The sequence below is a fragment of the Oreochromis niloticus genome, linkage group LG22 (assembly GCF_001858045.2).
Source record: "Oreochromis niloticus isolate F11D_XX linkage group LG22, O_niloticus_UMD_NMBU, whole genome shotgun sequence".
Lineage (NCBI taxonomy): Eukaryota > Metazoa > Chordata > Actinopteri > Cichliformes > Cichlidae > Oreochromis > Oreochromis niloticus.
The window spans coordinates 13,905,553-13,926,151 of NC_031985.2; the positions used below are offsets into that span (position 1 = coordinate 13,905,553).

A 20,599-nucleotide genomic window follows, 5' to 3' on the forward strand; every position below is an offset into this window, starting at 1 on the left:
CAAAGTATGAAAACATATTTTATTAAAGATCTACGTACAGTAATGAAAACATCTGCATGACTTCTGAAACATCATTCAGGTCCCACTCAGCGCTCACACAGAAAACCTAAACATCTGCTACAAACACAGTTTGGCCTACACGCTCATCAAGCTACAAAAGTCCAAAGGTTTGGCAGGCTGTCCGAGTGAAATCATCGTAAGTTAGTCCCAGACTCCATTAAGACCAAAACACCATCACCCTCTCTGTTAATCACCCGAGGCTACGATGGTGTAACTGGCACAGTTTTGATTGGAGGAGATCCATTACATGTCATTATCAAGGAAACACACGAAGAAGAATGAACATGGTGCTCCACAGGCACAGGAGTATTTTACCCCCTAAACTTAAGGTTTAAACCCACTTAAAGGATTCCAGATTTCACTGCAAAACAAGCAGGAACATGGAAGGAGTGTGTGCTCCTGCGGGATGTGGAGGAAATACACTTTCAGACGGCTTAAGAGCATTTCTACTTACACTGGGCCACAAGTGTTTCTACGTTCCAGAATACTGGCCGAGAAGGTAAACATAGTTGACTGAATATTTGAACATTTGTGCAGGATGGCAGAGAAAATATACGATTCGTACGCGACAGTATTTCTGGCACTGGGCAGAGCGCATCCTCAATCAAGACCAATGCTTTATCTCACAGTTTCCAGAAAATTATTCAGATTCAAACTAAAACCTCTACATCCTTTGCCCTCGTTCGGCCTCTCCACCAAGTTTCGGGACATTCAGCCGAGTAGTTTTTTTCACAATCTTGAAAAACAGAAAAACTCTCGCGTTTGATGGAGGAACCACGTGTAGATAAGACTTAGCCCAAAGGCTGGTTTCCGCTCTGTGAAACGAAAGAGTCATCGTTCATCAGCCTCACTGGACTTCATGTAAACTGCAGAGTTACAGCCCCTCTAAACAGCACTTCCATTCAGAGAAGCATATTTAAGGCCTGGTTGGCTGTTGCTGGACGAGCTCGCTGGTCTCCAGGCGGCACCGTCGTTCGAACTGCCGACTTCAAACACTTCGTGAATGGCTTTTCGGAAACAGTGAAAATTGTACTCTATTAAACCTGCAAAGAAAATTAGTAAGCATGTTTACAATTGTGTGTAGTGTTTGTGTGTTTATTATATGAATTTCTTCAGATTTTTACACATTTACGTCAGAAGATTTTCCTGATGAAGCCAACGCGAGCAATTAAAAAAATAAAAGTACACACCTTTCCTCTCAAAGCTCTCCTCTCTGAGGATGCAGACGAGCGCGAGGAACTTCGTGACCTCTTTCAAATAAAGCACTGTGGTGTTATTGAGCTTGATGATCGCCAAAGACTCCTCATCGTAGGCGGAGCCGCTGCCGTCCTCCAGCCTAGCAGGCAAAGAGAAAAGCACCTCTAAACGCTGATCTTCGCCAAAGCTCAAAACAAATCTGATAACTTTTCTCACCCGTAAATGCAGGAGATGTCGAGGACCACGTCGATCATGTCACAGCAGAGTTCGTAGGACTGCATGTCCACGGGAGCGCTGTCTGTGGCTATGTAAATCTTGCTACTGACATCGAATAGGAAGGCCTTTTCAATCCCGGAGTGCTGCAAAGCATGAGGGAAGTTTATTATAAGAAAAAAAAAAATAAAAATAAAAAAAAAATACGATGAGGCTTCTTATTGTGGTTCAAATAACATAAATGAAACATACAGATATGAAAATGTTCAAAAGGTTCTCCAGTGTCGGCAACTGAGGAATGAGCTTCTGGACGACTTTACTGAAGGCCTCAAATATGGAGTGGTCGTAGATGCTGGTCAGGTAGAAACTGAGGACACAAAATAAAGACGAAGAGACAGTTACCAAAACCGAGAGAGAAGTTTTAATTTTAGCTTCTGAGCACGTCTGCTTTCCAAGGGTGCCCTAAAACCTTTGAGGCCTAATCATCACCACAGATGACTGTAACTCTAACTCTAAGCATGCAGTATCAGAATATGTAAAACGAAGTGTTTTTTTAAAATGTTCTCCCAGGACTGGGCAATCAGGTTACAAAAGAACTATTTATATGTTATTTCCTACTAAAAGAAAGGACTAGGGTCAGGTTTGAGAGGAGGGTCAGGTTTGGTAGACCTCAGAGTTAAAAGATTGGCTGTGCTGTAATTTCAACAACAGAGAATCCCAAAATTGAAAGCTGAATACCTACCCCTATCAACAAATAAATGAATATTTGGGTTTAAGAACAAAACTATTTACCAATCTAGTCTTTGCACGATGGTTGTGACTAATAATTTAAGAAATCTCAAATACTGCATCTATATATTTAAAGAGTTACTTAAGAGTCATCAGTCATAATATTTTTCTCAATCCAAGAGAATCTTTAGTTTTGCTAAAAATATTTGAGATTTTGCCCCATGTTGTCAGATTAGTTTGCACTATGGCTAATGCTGCATTCATGAGACTCATAAGAGTAACCTGCCCAAAGTCAAGAGTGCTACAGCCCACTTATAAACCAGAAAATGCTCTGGGGTTCACCCAATCTTAAATGTTCACTCTATTGAAAATACAACAGAAAGTGATTCATTTACTTGAAAATTTTATTAAAACAAAACAAAACAAAAAAACATGATCACCAGCTTTTGGCTATGAATTGCTAATGCTACCCAGTCACATGTAAAGTGTTACAGCCAATGTGTGACCGACCTGTCACTGGGACACAAACTTTAATACAATACAAAAGCAGTAAATTTAGGTCAGAGTAATGAATAATATTGCATACTAACCACCTCCTGTTACCACTTTTAATTCACTTTTTATATAAATAAATATATTTATATAAATATGTAACTATTCATACATGTGAGCAATTTAAAACAGAATTTCTGTTATTACTTCAGTCCACCTGCAGTACCTTTTACAGTCCACCAGGGGGCCCCACACTTTAGGGACTATCTGGACAGTCTATCACTGAATGGGATCAGTCTTAGCTGTCTGAGTTACTAGTATGAATGTTAAACTACACCTTAACCATGACAAGAAGCTCTGTAGTATTTCACCCGTGTAGACACGTCAGACTCTCACCTGAGGTGAACCTTCTCCAGGCTGGCATCTGCCAGGTCATCGTTGGCCCTCTGGTGAATGTCTCTCTGTGTTTCAATTTTGTGGTCGTCTGACAGACCGTCTACTTTGTGGATGAACACCTCAAAGTTGATGTCTGGATTCACTTTGTAGGCTCTGGATACAGTTAGATGTAACCGGCTGAGAGCCTCCATGTAGTCATCCTGGTAACAGAAGACAGGATGTGTTGATTCAGTTAACACATCATTTAATTCACCACCCAAAATGTAAGCACCAAGTCACACTTAAGTCACTGTACCTGAGCGTCGATGACAAAGATCAAAGCACCAGTTCCCTTGAAGATCATCTCACTGTCAAATGTGGGGTCAAAGAAATCGACCTGGCCGGGGAAGTCCCAGATCTGGAAGTTGACAAAGGAACTGCCGGAGATGTCATCTTTGTAGATTTTGTTGGTGCTTTCGAGGAATAAAGTCTCGTTGGGTGACATCTTGTGGAAAACAACCTGAGCAGTGATGCAAAAAGATTACAGTTACTCTCAGAAATTTAAACATCACCAGTTTGCTACATTCAGATGAACAGATTCAACTTTTTGGGAAACGATAAGTAATGCACTCAACCACCATGACCTGTACGCACACTCACCACACAAGACTCCACAACTGAAGAAAAAGCATGTTGAAGCGCGTTTAAAGTTTGCTGAACAACATTTAGACAAGCCTGTGAAATACTGGGAGAATACAGTCTGCTCAGATGAGAGGAAAACGGAACTCTCTGGATGCCATAATACACACCATGCTTGTCAAAAGCCACTGCATCTCACGCCAAATACACCATACCAACAGTAAAGTTTGGTGGTGGAAACAGCACGGTGTTCTGGCATGCTTCATATAATCGAAGTGAGGTTGGAAAAATGTACTGAGACATTCTTGATACAAAGAAATAAGGGTGGACGTTTCAGCAAGGTGATGATTCCAAACACACAGCAAGGAAACTCTCAGGTGGTTTCAGAGAAAGAAAATACAGCTGCTAGAATGGCCCACCCTAACACCTGATCTGAATCCAAGTGAAAATCTATGGAAAGAACTAAAGGTCAGAGGTCATTGAAGGGGCACACAGAAACTTCGGGATTTAAAGACTGTTTGCTCAGACCTGATTCTGACTCATTCATGTGACTGGTTTCTCCATACAGGAGGCGTCTAAACTGTCACACATAAAGGCTTTTGTACGAAATACTAAAATCATTTTCAGTAAGGGTGTTCAATAATCTTTTCTGGGGTCATTTCTCATTATTACACATAATTGATGAACATCTATGGTTTCATGTATTTACATGTCTGAATTGCATGGTTGTTATTGACATAATGGCATTTAGAAATATTTACATATTTAGAAAATTTGTGATGTGTTCAATACTTATTTTATTCGCTGTAAATATATATCGCATATTGAAACAAACTCCCACGTTTCAACTGGCTTTAGTTTTCAGAAGTCACAAACTTTTCTAAAGTCTGGCTTTTACTGAATGGCTGTGAAGAAAGCAGCAAAGGCTGTTATCACAGGTCACCGGCAGGTTAACATGTCATCCGCTAAATCCTGGGTGAAAAACTCCAAGTCACCACAAAGTCACATGCTATGCTGATTTTTGAGGCCTGTGATGAAATCTTTCACAAATAAACGGAAATGCAGCGACAACAAAGACGGAAACTTTTAATGACTGTGAAACTGGAGGAAGATGGCTTTCAGAGAAAGGTTAAAGTGGGAAGAACGACGTGGAACAGCATTCCAACATCCTGAATTATCAGTTATCAACATGCTTAATATCAGTGGTCAGCACTGTCTCCTCACAGCAATAAAGTTGTTGGTTGGAACCCCAGTTGTGTCGAGTTTGCCTGTTTGGGCTTCTTCCCACAGTCTGAAGACGTGTATGTTACTTTATTTGGTGATTTTAATTGGACATGTCTGTGAGATAAAGTGAACTGTATATGGTAAACGGATATATGCACCTGTTTAAAATGTGACTTGTAGTCTAAAACACTGAGTGTTCACTAATACTGGAAAAGCGCTATAATAATGCAAATCCATTACATAATGGATTTTGTTAGACTGGTGCAGAGCAGGCTGCGTTGTTCTTGCTCAAAGGCTACAAGACTCAGTTTAAATTTAAGCTGATTATGCTCTTTAGTTTCATGAGTTAAAGGCTCACTTTTTTGTACCAGCTTAACACTGCCTAGAGATCAGAAAGCAGCTGAGATACTTAAAACATGAAACTTCTGCTTATGTCTTGTTGAATTGAGTTGGCTAAATCCATAACAGGACAGCTGACCAAATATGAAGCTGACAATCAAACTTCTCATGTGACTTATTGTTAAGAGTCATTTCTCACCACTACCCCGCATCTAAAGGTTTATCCACCTCTCAAAGCTAACTTTGGGGTCGCCACCGTGGATCATCGGCCTCCATCTCAGCCTATCCCTAACCTCCTCGTCAGTCACACCAACGTGTCCTCCTCCACTATATCCATGAAGCTTTCCTCCTGCTTGGTAGCTCTACCTTCGACAGGCTTTTGTCCAGTGTATCCACCAGCCCTCCTCTGCACATGCCTGCCTCTCTAAAGCATACACCATAGCAGGTCTCACTCTCCATATTTTAAATCTTCCCTTTCACTCTTGAAGTCCTTACGTCACAAATCACACCTGATATTCATCTGTTTCTTTGGATGTTGAATGCGGGTATTTGAACTCATCCACCTTCACCTCCTCTACTCATTGCAGCTTCACTGTTACAATTTTCAATTCAGTTTAAACTAGTGTTTAGTTTTTGTTTTTTATCGTTATAACAGGTGGGTTGACAGGTTTGGCACCACACTTCATGTCTTTTACACATAACAACCTGGCTGTAGCTCAGGTGGTAGAGCAGGTCACCTACTGATCGGAAGGTTGGTGGTTCAATTCCTGGCTTCCCCTAGTCTGCATGCCAAATATCCTTGGGCAAGATACTAACCCCAAATTGCTCTCCGATGCATCCATCGGAGTATGAATGTGTGTGAATGTTAGCTAAAAAAAGAAGCACTTAGACAAATGCGCTTGTGCGAATGCGTGTGAATGGGTGAATGCACAAGTTGTGTAAAGCGCTTTGAGTGCTCAGAAGAGTAGAAAAGCGCTATATAAGAACCAGTCCATTTACCATTTTACCATTTACCAAACATCTGTACCAAGACCCCCGAGGCTCCTTTAGGTGTACATGTAACGAAACTGTTTCCTTTGTTCGCTTTTTGTTTACTATGAGCTCAGTATTTTCTTGTCATGTGGTGATCTGAATGGTGTTCAGGGACAGATAAATGACCATACCTTCTGTATGGAGGATTTGCCGCTGCGCCTCAGCCCCATCAGCAGGATCCTGGGTTTATCAGCTGATGTCGGGCTATCCTCCAGGTCTGGCACCTCCACTCCATAACCAAAACTTTTGGGGAACGACCCCACGACGCCGTAGCTCCCTGGTAATGTCGTATCCTCGTACTGAATATTCATCCTGCCCTTTATTATCTCACTTGCTCGTTCTTCTTCAATTCCGCCTCAAGCCTCCAGAAAACTCGCTGAATAATCCGAGCAGGAATGCTGTTGTCCAGGAATTTCACAACGAGCTAGCATGGCAAGCTAAGCGTTAGCAGGTAGCTGGAGTGCGGTATTTAGGTCTCAAAATAAGAGGCCAGATGGTAGCGTATCCATGTGAAGCTTGCTACACAAGTTGACAAAATCTTCAGCAATCCTAATACCGGCGTAAAGTTGGTTAAATCAAACTAAATGGATAAGAAATGACTCAAAAAAGGCTAACTTGAACGTAACTTGGACATTCCGCCCCCTTTAGCTTTTTAATTCCTCCCCTTTTACGTGATTGGCTACACGCTCCAAACATTATCATGTGACAAGCAGTCCAACAGACAAACAGTAAGGATACGGAAGCGGTGAGTAGTGTTTTGGGGGAATTTTGGGCATCTTATATTTTATTTAATCTAAGTATATTTACATACATTTTTTAAAGAAAACGTTGCGTAGATTTAAACCTTTGGTACAGCACTAATGCGCTACTACATATTCCAAAATGTACGTAATAAGTATGCGTTTGATGTAGATCATGTGCTCTTTCGTTTGTAGTTAGCTTGTTCGAAGTGACACGAGGATGATTCATTGACACACTTAACGTGAGCTGAGTTTCTAATACAGATATAAATATACCCGGGATGACCAGCTCTAATAAACTGGAAGCTTTGGAGATACTAGGAAGCACAGGGATGATTTCCTGTCGAACATTTTATTGTACTTTCCCATTTATTTGATATTCAGTCACATGCAAGGACCACTGACTGTATACAAACATACAGCAGATATCTTTTGACAAACATGGACCAGTGCAATTAGCAACCATGACAGACAGGAGTTTAGAAAAAAAAGGTTAAATGACAAAGGGGATTTGTAATAAATAGAAGTATACAGCATTTAACTGAATAACAGCAAATATTGCTTATATAGAGACATAACATTAATAAATTCATATTGCTGAGAGATTCCAGGGGTCTGTTATTTCTTGGATGTTGATAAAATAGGAAAAACTAGTTCATTTTGTTTCCATGTGTCAGGACTCAGAATGGCAGCCATCCTTTTGTGTTTTCTCCTGGCTGCGCCAGTGCTGCTTGTTACCTCCAGCCCAATTCATGACTCCGACAATGGGACCGTACCACTAGTGCTCTGGCATGGGATGGGTAAGTGACTCCGTTCTGTGTTACTGTAGGGATATATTGAAAACAATATTAAAAATGGCACCTTTATAGTCTTCACAGAAAAAAAATTAAGCGTAAGCCACTTTTCTGAAACCACACTACAAACCAGTATTCATAGTAACCATAAACACACATTACCTCAGCTTATGAGCTGCTGCAGAGTGTTTTAAGTTCCAGAGACATATATAAGGGGTTGCTGACTGTTAAAGGTCTGGTTTGCAGAGGCCCATGCGATTCAAAATCAGCATCCTCTTCAGCCATACTGCTGTCACTGGTGCAGATACTCAGAGTGACTAATTGAATAATTAATTATTAATTGAATAATTTCCGTGGAATTGACTGTTATTACAATGACATATCGGTAGTGTGGGTGTTTAATATTTTCATTATCAAATTGTGTCATTTGTTTTCTAATTCAGTTTTTCAATTCGAATACTGCAAGTTGTTTAATCAAAACTATGAACGAAAATAAATTTTATTGTGGATAAAATCACAACCAGATTGATTTGTGAAACCATGAAACATCCAGTGTTCCTCTTTTATTTTGGCTTAAGAAGCTTTAAGATTGAAAAAGCTCACCTAACTGTACATAGTTTCTGTATTATGTTTAAACTGAGATGCATATTTAATCTTCAGCTCATTTTTCACAATATGTAAATAGAACTGAATAATTTGCATTTTTTTATGTAAACTTGCCATGAAAAGGATCTTTAAAATCTCTGATGTGATAATTAAGCCAGTTTTTTGGTTTGTTTGTTTGTTTTTTTAGAAGATGCATCCACAGATGTGTAGTCGTTGGGATTGTGTTGTGTTTTACACAAAATAATCTAGAACAGTACAAAAAAAAGTTAACTGTGATGCCTTTACCCCCACTATTCAGTGCACACTTTAATAACTTGCCTTGGTAACATGTGATTCATCGATTCACGTCACTTCCTGCTGATGAAAGTGAAAGCCACATGTTTACAGCAATACTGCAGTGAGATTAAAACCCGAGCTGTAATGTGAGAGATGAGGAGTGTGCTTAAAACTGATAGGCTGCTCATTAAACCCTATACTAGATGGAGAAATTTCACCTGAGGAAGTGAAAAAAAGCACTTTCTCTTCTTCCTCAGGCAAAAAAAGACACTACCTCTAACTCAGAGTACAGAAGATTTTAGAGCTTGAACCAAATAAGACTGTGCTCTGCACTGAGCCTCTATCTGATTTATATGTATTTAAAATAAGCCATAAAAATACTGTGGATATGCCTGATATCCTTCAATAAAGTTGGACGATAAGGCTTTTGTTTATTTGTATTTTCCTCATCAGGTGACTCGTGTTGCAACCCTTTGAGCATGGGCTATATAAAGAAAATGATTGAACAGGAGATCCCAGGAGTTTACGTGCTCTCAGTGATGATTGGAAAAAACATAGTGGAGGTAACCTCACACTGTAAAGACATTTATAAAAGTGAAAATATTTTCTGTGAAGAAAATGATCTTTGCATTAGTCACATGGTAATGTTAGAACAGTTCAAGGAATTTTCAGGTGTAAATGTATATTCTTGGGCTCTACGTTTGTGTTGTTTAAAATAATCCTTATTTTTACCTCAATGCATCTCTTTGAAACAAGATAGTTTAGCTCCTCCCTATATAAGGACAACTTCCTTCTGATTGGCTGCCCCTCATAAACAGAAGGTTTTTGGACAGAGATGACTGTATTACAGAGTCACGAATAGAAAGGATAGATGTCTGATTTCATTATTGGAAGGTTTAATTTAATATGAGCATGCAACCAAAATGATCCAGTGAATCATCAGGAAACAGATGAAATACTGATCCTTGCTTTTTTAATTCTACATCATAAACATTAAATTATGCAGCTTTGTGCCTGAAAAAATGCTATTTCTCATTACATTAATGCTCAGAGCTCAATAAAGAATATTTCTTTTTGATAAAAAAACAAACAATAATTTAGCTTTAGATTGTGGCAGTGGTAGGGAGATTCGTTGCAGTTTTAACAGAGCTTGAATGTGTTTTCTGTTTTTCTGCTCTGTACTTAAGAAGTTATAAAGACTCACACATTTTTGAAAAGTGCCATTTTTAAAAAGCAAAATTTTCCCCTCATCTCTGTAACTAGTGGAACATTAATAGTATAAAAGTAAAAATTTAAATGGCATTAAAGGTAGAGTGTATGAAATCTCACCACAAGATTTAATTTATAGCAAACTGTAGAATTCAGCTTTCTTATCCTTCCCAATTGAAGTGCATCATTCATAGTGACTGCAGGCTGTTAGTCTTTACTTTACCTTAGCAATATACTGGATGTCCACATGTATTTACTATTTACTACTGGACGATTCTGTAAAACTTTTTAAAAGGAGTCCGATACGAGTCAGTGAGTCAGTGAAGCCCACTTCTGTCCACTGACAGCAATACAAAGATGAGTTGTTGAGGATATGCTGACCTTTTCTGTCAGTAAGATGTGCTGTTTTTGCTGCTATTAGCTGCTGTTAGCCTCTGTTAAGTGCTGTTACCTGGCATTTGTTGCTATTAGCTGGCATTAGTTGAACTCTCTTTGAAGTTTACCTAATGTTTTTAATGTCTCAGACACTAATATGATGTGACAATGTCAAGTTGTTTATCAGAGGAAAAATGCAATATATTTTTTTTAAGATTTTAATTTAATTTAATTTTTTAAGGACACTCTAGCTTAACGTTAGCTGGCGTAACGTTAGCTTAAAACCAGCTCTTGTTGTTTAGCTGGCTCATTGTCCAGCAATGGGAGGGTTACATGTTTAATCTGGTGACGATAAGTAATTGTGAAAATATTAGGAATAAATAAACATGTTTGTGTTCATTTTCATGTGTTTGAGCCCTGGCTTCAGTGAGATGAGATTTAAGATGATGAAGTGAAAATGCAGCGGTGGAGGAGGAAACTGACATAGTAGAAAGAGACAATGAAAATATACATGCAATGTTAAATGGTCATAAATAGTTTGAAAGAACTATTTGTGATCTTTAGATAAAAAGTAACTTGTAAGGCGATGTTCATCTCACCCTCTATTATATGTGTCAGTCTCTACAAGGTGAGGCAACACAGCAGCTTCCACAAACCAGCGCCCACTCCTGTGTATTTTTAATAGACTCATTCTAAATTTATGATAATGGATTTTATTTTTTTTAAATTAAAAAACTTCAAAAGATTACTTAGTTCCTGTACCTTTTAAAGACGCTGAAGCTGTTGTACAGACTGGACGCATAGATCAAACTTCCTGTAATGCTGTTGCACAGCTAAAAAAATCGCTGTCATCCTATTAAGATGTCGCATTACTTCACTACCTTCAGAAGATGACTCAGGGCCACTCTTCCTCTCACAGAAACACACAGAGTAAAAGTGAATATATGACATGTTTAATAAAGAACGCCTTTTTTTTTCTTTAACAGTCCCACAGCAGCTTTCCACACGACGTGTGATGGCTCCTATTCAGTGGTATTTGCAGTAGTGGTGACATAAGTTACATCAGAAAAATGGCTCCGTTGCAGCTTCACTGTGTGACTCCTCTGTGTTAATATTTATACCAAACCTGCACGGGTACGGCTTTGATCCGTGGTGACGCCGTAACTTTATCTCTCTGCTCGTTTTCTTCTTTTAATCTGTCACTTGTGATTTGAACTTTTCATGTTTTCCCTCCTGCAGGACACAGAAAATGGGTTTTTCTCAGATGTGAATGAGCAGGTGTCCATGGTGTGCAATCAGCTGGCTCAGGACCCCAAGTTGAAGGGAGGATACAATGCGATGGGCTTCTCCCAGGGGGCGCAATTTCTGTATGTAACTCTTGTTCTGGACTCTGGTTTTCTTACGTGTTATGCGAGAGAAATTGGAAGCTTTGTGTGTTTGAAAAAAACCTAACTCTCAGGCCTCGGCACGTTTCCTGCTTGTAGTTTTTGTCTCCTGACTGAAATGAGGAAGCTCGCTCTGACTCTTTGTCCCGGTTCCTCTGTTCGCAGGAGAGCTGTGGCTCAGCGCTGTCCCTCTCCACCAATGAAAAACCTGATCTCTGTTGGCGGTCAGCACCAAGGTGACACTATAATGATAACTTTAGCTCACTTCCCTGTGAGCAGAGCTGACAGTAAAATAAACCATGTGCTCGAATCATATTCTAAGCTTATAGTACATTTTCTTGTATGGGGGACTTTCTAAGAGGCACTTGACATACACAGTTTAGTGACATTTTTTACATTTTAAGTAAACCAGATAAATTCTGATCCAAAGGTAAAAGTAGTGTTTAGGGTTTTTTTTACCCCTCAGCCAAAAATGAGGTTTTGCCGTCACCCCGCCAAGCGGGCAGGCGCCGTGAACATCATCAACTAGAGAACGAGTTGACGTAGGATTTTCAAATTGATACCACAGGTGTATCAACTGAAAATCTTGGACACTTTAAATCTCAGTGACCCTCACATAAATGTCAAGGTCAGACAACAACTAACGAAGGAACTTACCTACTATGTTCAAAATTATTTGATAAGTGCATCTACCAGGAGGCTGAAGGGGTAGCAATGGTGGCTGTCAGTATTTTTGCTTTCAGATCTGACCTCAGTAGTTGCAAAGAAAGTTAAATTGAAAACAAAACTAAAAGCTCTTTTATGATGTAGTTAACTTGTAAAATAAAACTCAGTCTATTGTCATTAAACCAGTTGCACATAAAAGTTTAACCTGACTGTGTAGCTCCTCTTTGACGTCAGACTTGTTATTCCTTTCTGCTCTATTTACACATCACACGTGATCTTTGAAAACAGAACTCTCCTCAAATGAGACACATTCAGGCCTCTATGTAAAGATGTAAACAGCTCAGTCTCCCACTGGAGACTTATTAAAAGCCTCAAGTGCTATGTGAGCCAGACCAGGGAGCTATGGGAGTGAATGGTCCAGGTTATTTCCTGACAGTTTTCTATGCTGCCTACTAATTCCTGACCGCTTCCAAACAATCTAACCCTGTGTTTTGTTTTGTTTTTCGAATCCTCAGGTGTGTACGGGCTGCCCAGATGTCCTGGAGAGAGCTCTAAAATCTGTGACATGATTCGTGAAGCTCTGAATAAGGAAGCTTACTTGGGCTGGTTTCAAAAGCAGTAAGTTTTCCGTCTTGCATCAGCCTGTTGTGCCTGTTGTTCCTGTTAAGTCATGTCAAGTATCTCGTGACGAGTGGTTTGTGTGTTTGTGGTTATCAGTCTGGTGCAGGCCCAGTACTGGCATGACCCTTTGAACGATGATCTCTACAAGAAGTACAGCCGCTTCCTGGCCGACATCAATCAAGAGCGGGTCAGTAGAGCCAGAACAGCCCTTTAATCAGGAGAAGGAGGTCGCAGTAGTGTAGACAGTAGCTGCGTTAGGAAAACAAAAAGGAGATTGAGTTTTTTCCAGCATCTCGGTGTTTATCGGCAGCTGGAGGGCTGAATCTACTCCGTCTCTGCCATCTGCTGATGGAGACAAAGAGATGCAGCTTTGAATAACTATAGAAGTGGACTTTGGTGCCTAAGGAGTTTAGTTAATGGTTAATAAATTATTTATTGTAGTCTCAAAGATGAGTTATAACCATGAAATGTTCTCAACATACAACACATCTTTATACACTTTTAGATTTCTTTATTTTCCATTAAAACCATAAACAAGTGAAAAAAACAGAAGGCAACACAGAAGGAAGACGGCTGCTGCTACTGTATAAGATGCTTAAGTCCAGTGAAAGGTATTAATTAAAAGACAATGAGATTACACCCTATTAGTGCTTAACAGTCTGCTCCAGTGTGTCAACACGTCCAGAAAGAAGAAAGTCTGTGTCGTGCCATCAGCGTGAAACTGAAGTTTGCCCACTGACGTAAACTGCTGTTTAGATCGAGAGCTTAACCTTCCATTAATAGGATCAGATTAGACTGTGTGGCTACAAACTGACCTGCAGGGTTATCTCTGCCAATCCATAAATCAATCAACTTCTGAATAATTGCTTAATAAAAACCAGCTAAAGAGCTGTTTCACAATTTGGTAACCCTCATCTGGTTCTCTTCATGCTGAGCTACGACACACAAGGAAATGATTTATTCACATTAATCATGTCCGTTAAACTCTTTAATGGTTCTTTATTAGAGCAGGGTGCTAATTCATTTTTAAAGGAGTAGCCTGGAATTGTTTGAGGTAGAGAAAGCCACACAAGACACAAGGAGACATTTAATTTTATTTATATAATTCCTGAATCTGATTGATTTTTTAAAATATTGGTGCACATCTGCAAAGTTCTTTTTCTGTTTGCTGAAAAATGTATTTGTTTTCTACTAAAGGCGGTGAACGAGACTTACAAGAAGAATCTTCAGCAGCTAGAGAAGTTCGTCATGGTCAAGTTCCTGCAGGACTCTGTGGTGGATCCTGTCGATACTGAGGTACCAAACATAATGCATGTAATTATTTTAAAAATTAACAGAACTAAAAACACAATGTGAAGAAAAAACTTCAGCAATTTCTTATTCAAAGTGTCTGTGTAATGTGTTGAAGAGATGTAAGCTAAAGTTGAATGAACTGGAGTCAGCCTGTACATTCATGTAATACCAGTTTACACCACAAGATGGTGCAGTGAGTCAGTGCAACCTTTATTTAACCATCTAAGTACAATACCAGTGGTCTGGTGAAACACCTTGTAAGGAAAGAGCAGTAGCACTTATCAGGGGTGTCGAACTCCAGGCCTCGAGGGCCGGTGTCCTGCAGGTTTTAGATATCACCCTGGGTCAACACACCTGAATCAAATGATTAGTTCATTACCAGCCTCTGGAGAATTACAAGACATGTTGAGGAGGTAATTTAGCAATTTAAATCCGCTGTGTTGGATCAAGGACACATCTAAAACCTGCAGGACACCGGCCCTCGAGGCCTGGAGTTTGACACCTGTGACTTAACTGAAATCATCCCAGCATACACGCTGGTAAAATTCTGTCCCCTGATGGCCAAAGATTTAGCTAAATTCTGCACAAGTCAGTTTCAAAAAATACTTTTTTAAAGCCCAAGGTTAAAACTGCTGAATAAAGACCAGTCACAGTCTTGTCCCGATTCTTCTCGCAGTGGTTCGGCTTCCTGAAAACTGGCCAAGCCAAAGAGACCGAGACTCTACAGGAGAGCGTTCTCTACAAGGAGGTAATCACTTCAAGTTCTGTGATGAGGGAAGAGAGCTGACGGTGTGAGCAGTTTAACCTGTGGATACCATAACCACACCGAAATACTTTATTATCCAGTGTTTCCTGTGAATGTAAAGGCTAAGCGGTCACAAGAAGGTGGTAATCAGATTTACTTGTCAAACCGCGGTCTCACTCTGTATTTGAGTATATTTATGTGTTTACATGAAAGTGCTGGTGTGCAGCATCTGCCAATCAGACACACGGAAAATGTGTGCTTTACGTAAATGTGCTGATGACATGTACCGTTTTAGCCTTTTAGCTGTTTAATATTGCTAAACTGGAGCATTTACAACAATATAGATTTTTTTTTTTTTTTTAAGGAGCAACTTTATTCCTTCATAATTTTTTTTTCCCCTGTTGGTTACAATTTTACACTTTTATTGTTCTGTAGGCATTAATGTGAGATTCCAGAACAGGAAATATTTATACTGCAAGTCTGCGCACAGACTAACCCTGTTTTTATTCATTATTTGATCTCAGACTGTTTGTCAAGTCAATTTATTTATGACTCACAGAAACATAAGATAATTGTACTTTTGGAGCATTTTAGTCACTAACTCAAGAACAATAACTAAAGCTATATATTTTTTATGAACGTGCTTATAGCTAGATTATAAACCCTGGGTTGACTTATCGAGTCGAGGCGAGCACTGAGCCTAACTGGGTATGGTGAACTTGCTTTGTAGTACAAGGAAGGCCTGGAGCAGGTTAGCTGCAGCATAAGTTACCATGGCAATGGAAATGAACCACCTTTGTAACACTTAGGATTACCTCGATAAGTATAGATCTCTGCTTTTTATGCCTTACCAAAAATTCAGAAGCATTTTTTTTTTTCTTTCATTTTGCCTTAACCACCTTACGATGGTTCTGCATGTAGCAGGATATATCTTAGTTCAGTTTTCCATCAGCAAATGTTTTTCAGCAGTTTAATCAAACTTTGTTGCGCATGCAGGATCGTTTGGGTCTGGCGGCAATGGACAAAGCAGGGAAGCTGGTTTTTCTGGCCACCGAAGGCGACCACCTCCAGTTCAAAGAAGAGTGGTTCAAAGCCAACCTGCTGCCTTATTTACACTAAAGCAGCTCCATACTGATAGTCTCAGATTGCTGCTGCAGTCGAAGTCAAGAGCAATATAACGCCAGTTTAACAGGAAGCTCAAGCTTAGCATCATTCACTCTTTTTGCACTGATCATTTCCAGCATGTTGGCTTTTAATCCGTCTTGTGATGCCATCATAATTTTAGCAGTCACATGTGTTACTGATGAGGTCAAACACTATTCATCATTGTTGGCAGGTTTTACAGGGTTTTTTAAGCCACTTTTTTTTTTTTTTGCCTCATTTGGATCTTTTAACTGTGAAATAATGCTTCTGTACAAATAAAACGTCAATAAAATAAAGACACCCAAATATTTGATTTATTGCAACATTTTTAATGATGTCTCCAGTACTAATGAGCAGATTTCTGAGTTTGGACCCCCCAAAAAAGAGAAATTAAAGAGGTAAACAAAAACAAGAGACAAAAGAAAATTCAGCGAAGAGCTCCACAGCTACGAGAGCTGCAGACATGAGAAGGAGCAGGATGCTGTTGGTCAGACTGATATTCAAAGACTATTCATATCTGTACAGGTGATTACAGCAGGTGTTTCCAATCACTTACTCCAGTCTGTTTTCCTTTACTTTTTAAAATTCACTTCCACTAAGTTCAAACATCGCTTTGCTCTTTATCACACACTTTTCTTAAATGCCTCCTAACATGGAATGTTTTTCCTTTCATTCAGGAATGTCCTGTGTAGATTTAAGTGAAAACTTACTTTAAACCGTTCAATCATCATCATCTAGATGGTTTTATGCTTTAAAAATGATGTAAGAGAATGGTTTTGCACAGCTTGTTTTTACTCTGGTTTTATGTGCTCAGAGAACTTGTTTTACATCATTATCCACTACGAGTCTCATGGTTGCGGTCATCATCAGTGGAGATGATATGGATGCCTTTATCCTCTTTAAAAAGGGCTTTTTTTTGACAAGTGCTTCACCAGTGAATTGCATATAATGGAACAGAAACCTTGAGGCCACAACTTAAACATGCCAGCCCCCCAGCTGACCAGGAAGAAGGGAAAGAAATGAGCCTGATTGGCTGCAGAGGAATCAACATTGCCTATTATAAATTTAGCTCAGCATCATCCAGATAAATTTAAAAAAATAAAATAAAAATGCATACAGAGCTTCCCAGCTGTTGGCAAAACTCAAACCTTTTCAAGTGCTTGCAGGGAAACCCTAATTTGAATGACAAGCTGCTCCCTGCTGATTGGCTGGAGGATCTGCTCCAAATAAGGCAAGCAGCCCTCTAATTGGCTTACAGAAGGAACAGTTTAAGCTGTGATTGGCTGATAAAGAAGGAGGGGAAAGGTCTGAATCTCAGTGTACAGTGTGAGAGTTAGCTGGTGGGGTTGTTGATCAGTCAGATAGGACTCTGCAAAAAAAAAAAAAAAAATTAAAATAGACGGGTGGGGATGGCGTTGAGGAGGGGCGGCCGTTTTAATGTGCTGCCCCAGTTTATCCGGCGATCTCTGTTGCTGTGGTGACGAGCTTACTGCCGTCCCAGACGGTTTTGAACTGCTCGGGTACAGGGATCTCCGTCTGAAAGGGAGAGACACACAGAGGGTTTTTGTCAGATCAAACAAGCTTTTTCAGGACCAGCTTTGAATTCTTATCGTTTATAGTCAGCAGCTGATCAGCTCGGCTCAGGATGAAGACTCGATAAATGGGCTATTCTGGTTCTGGTCAAAAGTTCCTAGCAGCACTAAAACAAGGATGGAAGAGCTTTGCCCCCCTGTTCTTAACCTCCATGTTCTCATTATTTAACAAACATCCTAAAAGCAACTACGCCACAAACCTGCTCGCCACACCCAAAGATGCACAGTTCAAGGAACACTTCATGGTCTAATTAAACATGCCGAGCATGTGAAGCTCAAAGCAGCTCAAAAGATCAAATGCACACTACTCGCCGGACCAATGTGACCGTTTGCATGTTAACGACTTTCACTTCAAACTTCTGCAAGGCTGGACTTTTATCCAAGACCTTTTACAGACAAATTCATAATTGATGGGTGATGCTTGCCTCACAGACACTAACAAGTACCTAACGAGGCTGAATGTGTTTGTCTCCCCGGGAGAGTTCAGAGCTCTCATAAAGACTTGCTGCTCCTTGTATTTGTATTATTCGATTGACTTCTTTCACTTCATTTTCATAGTATATTTGATTGTTAAATTTGAGGTACGTGCCTACTTGTCCAGGTCTTCCTTGAGAAACAGATGTTAATCTCAATTGACTTTCTGGTTGAAATAAGGATTAAATAAAAGCAGCAGCAGTGAAAACTTAGTGATGACAGCATTTACAAAGCCAAAAATACCAGAAGCAGTAAGGTTGCTTATCACAGTCAGGTGAGGTCCTGTTTGTGTCAGGTTAAACTTCCTCTGCCAAACAAATGAAATCAGAGATACTCACAAACTCTCCGTCTTTGTTGGGTACCAGCACATTCATCTCTGAGCTCTTGGCGCTGATGATCTCACACTTCAGAGAGTCCTGGCTCAGATAAACGTGGCAGCCATCTGTCTTGTTGATGGAGATAGTTGGGACCTTCCCCATAACCTGGAAACAAAAAAAAGGGAAAAATAAACATTAGACCCTTTGGCTAAAAGCCAGGAACTTTATCAGGAAGATGATACACTACGCCGATCTACAATCAGCTTCTACAAATCTCCTCAAGCCCAACACTGCACCCAGCTGACAGGGAAGCTGCCAAAAACTGAGCAGCTTGCAGTTTCCAATATTTAACTACATGAATAATAAACAGAGTTCATGAAAAATGTATAAATCCTCAGCATAGAAACTACAAAGAGCTGAAGAGTGACGGGGCAGCAAAAATCATTCAGTGATCTCATGAAATGCAACAAACCCAGAGAAAAGAAACAAAGAAACAAAAACAAAAAAATCGTGTACACACCTGGACCTTGACATCCTTGCAGTTAATGATCTCCACGATGCCCACGACGTCATCAAACACCAGGCCCATTTTCTTACAGTTGTCTGTCAGAGAAAAATAAGTATATTTAAGAGAATCTTCTAAGCACTGAGCTCATTATTCTGCCTTTTATTCACTTATGGCGGCTGTGTCGGCAAATGTAAATAAATGTTTGGGCGTTATATCAGGGGCAATACGAGAGCCCTCAACGTGTGTTTCTGAGGAGCGAGTTTCCTTTCTTACCTAAAGTAATGGAGTTGATTTTGCCCTTGACCTGCAGGGTGCTCTTGTTACACTTGAAAGCATAAACCACTTGCTTCAGCTCAGTGTCGCTGATCACCAGGTTCTGAGCGCCCTCGTGGTTCTCCTGCAGAGAGCAAATGTTAAGAAAATGGAGAAAAAGAATTAGAAAAAAAAGATCAGTTTGTCTGAGCCAGAAGCAAGTTTAAAAATCTATTTTGGTCATTTTGGCCCCTTCAACGTACCACTTTCCACTTCTTTCCTTCCAGCTCCAGCACAGGGGGGAGCGTACGGGTTGGTGTGGCGGATGCAGCAGGTCTGGTGGCGCTTGAAGCGAAGGGTTTTGGTCCAGAGCGCACCGGAGCGCCCTGACTCCTCAGGTTGGGGTTCTTGTGGGTCTTCTGGTCATCGGACACATGCTTTAGGCCTGCAGAGGTCAGGGAGAGATGAAACACGCACTGTTAGTCTGAGAGAGAGGGAGCGTTATTTCATCCAAACCACATCTAATTTATGTGATAACAAAAATAAATAAAACCCATACATTAATAAGTGTAAATGAGCATAAAAGTTTATAACCGAAATAAAAAGGTCAGTCTTAATACACCGTCTGCCCCTCATACCACGTTCTGCTATCAACTTATTTGTCCAGAGAGGTCCATCAATACAGATTACTACTCCTTACACAGAGTAATAATCTACAAACGGAAAGAAGGACCAGAGGAGACTCTTTTACATGATTTACTTCACCAAAGCCTTTTTGTATTGATTCATGTATCTCTAACTGCTGCACTCAAATCCTCAAAATTGAGGCCAGAAAAACAGTATCAGCTCCTCTCATTGCTGTTGGTTGGAGCTGTAGCTACCCACCCCGGGTGATGTCAGAGCCCTTGTTGAGGGAGGCGAACAGGGCGTTCCGATTATCAGCGCCTGCGTCCCCACTGCCACCAGCGGGTCCGCTCAGGTCAGCGGGAGGAGGGGGTCCAGGGGGTGGTGGGGGAGGACCGCCAGCAGGAGCGCTGTGTGGAGCAGCACCAGCTGAAGCTACTGCACCCTGAGGAAGAAGAGAAGAAAACTGTTAGCAGGGTGAATGGAGGTCATGAAGGACACTTTTAGCCTTTAAAGCAGACAAAGGAGAGCACACTCATGAGACAAACTCTGGAGTAATTGTCTCCTCTACAATTTAAAACCAGACTGTTTGCATTTCAGGGGCAGTTACACCACCTTCTCCCTGTGTTTGCCTTATTTTTGTTTACACACAAAGTTAAAGTTTATTCTGAGTCTCAGT

General features: G+C 40.3%; 3 protein-coding genes across 3 annotated transcripts in view; 1 reads left to right on the top strand and 2 right to left on the bottom strand.

Annotated features, from left to right (window-relative positions):
- On the bottom strand, nucleotides 1–6,937 carry rragcb (Ras-related GTP binding Cb). The gene is made up of 7 exons (XM_003447234.5): nucleotides 6,432–6,937; nucleotides 3,383–3,586; nucleotides 3,088–3,287; nucleotides 1,723–1,837; nucleotides 1,474–1,616; nucleotides 1,251–1,396; nucleotides 1–1,103 (listed from the first exon to the last, which is right to left on the bottom strand). Exons 1-7 carry the CDS (start codon nucleotides 6,609–6,611, stop codon nucleotides 946–948), a joined length of 1,146 nt encoding a protein of 381 aa, XP_003447282.1. The 5' UTR covers nucleotides 6,612–6,937; the 3' UTR covers nucleotides 1–945.
- On the top strand, nucleotides 6,842–17,263 carry ppt1 (palmitoyl-protein thioesterase 1 (ceroid-lipofuscinosis, neuronal 1, infantile)). Its single transcript, XM_003447181.5, has 10 exons — nucleotides 6,842–7,045; nucleotides 7,718–7,840; nucleotides 9,170–9,279; nucleotides 11,540–11,667; nucleotides 11,851–11,921; nucleotides 12,867–12,969; nucleotides 13,069–13,159; nucleotides 14,170–14,268; nucleotides 14,942–15,013; nucleotides 16,007–17,263. Exons 2-10 carry the CDS (start codon nucleotides 7,726–7,728, stop codon nucleotides 16,127–16,129), a joined length of 912 nt encoding a protein of 303 aa, XP_003447229.1. The 5' UTR covers nucleotides 6,842–7,045; nucleotides 7,718–7,725; the 3' UTR covers nucleotides 16,130–17,263.
- Nucleotides 16,462–20,599, bottom strand: part of cap1 (CAP, adenylate cyclase-associated protein 1 (yeast)) — a 15,053-nt gene continuing 10,915 nt past the window's right edge. Inside the window, exons 8-13 of the mRNA XM_003447180.5 lie at nucleotides 20,182–20,365; nucleotides 19,560–19,741; nucleotides 19,318–19,441; nucleotides 19,057–19,139; nucleotides 18,558–18,701; nucleotides 16,462–17,689 (exon numbers count right to left, since the gene is read on the bottom strand). Coding sequence (XP_003447228.1) covers nucleotides 17,606–17,689; nucleotides 18,558–18,701; nucleotides 19,057–19,139; nucleotides 19,318–19,441; nucleotides 19,560–19,741; nucleotides 20,182–20,365 — 801 coding nt within the window. The 3' untranslated portion in view covers nucleotides 16,462–17,605. The remainder of the gene's footprint in view (nucleotides 17,690–18,557; nucleotides 18,702–19,056; nucleotides 19,140–19,317; nucleotides 19,442–19,559; nucleotides 19,742–20,181; nucleotides 20,366–20,599) is intronic.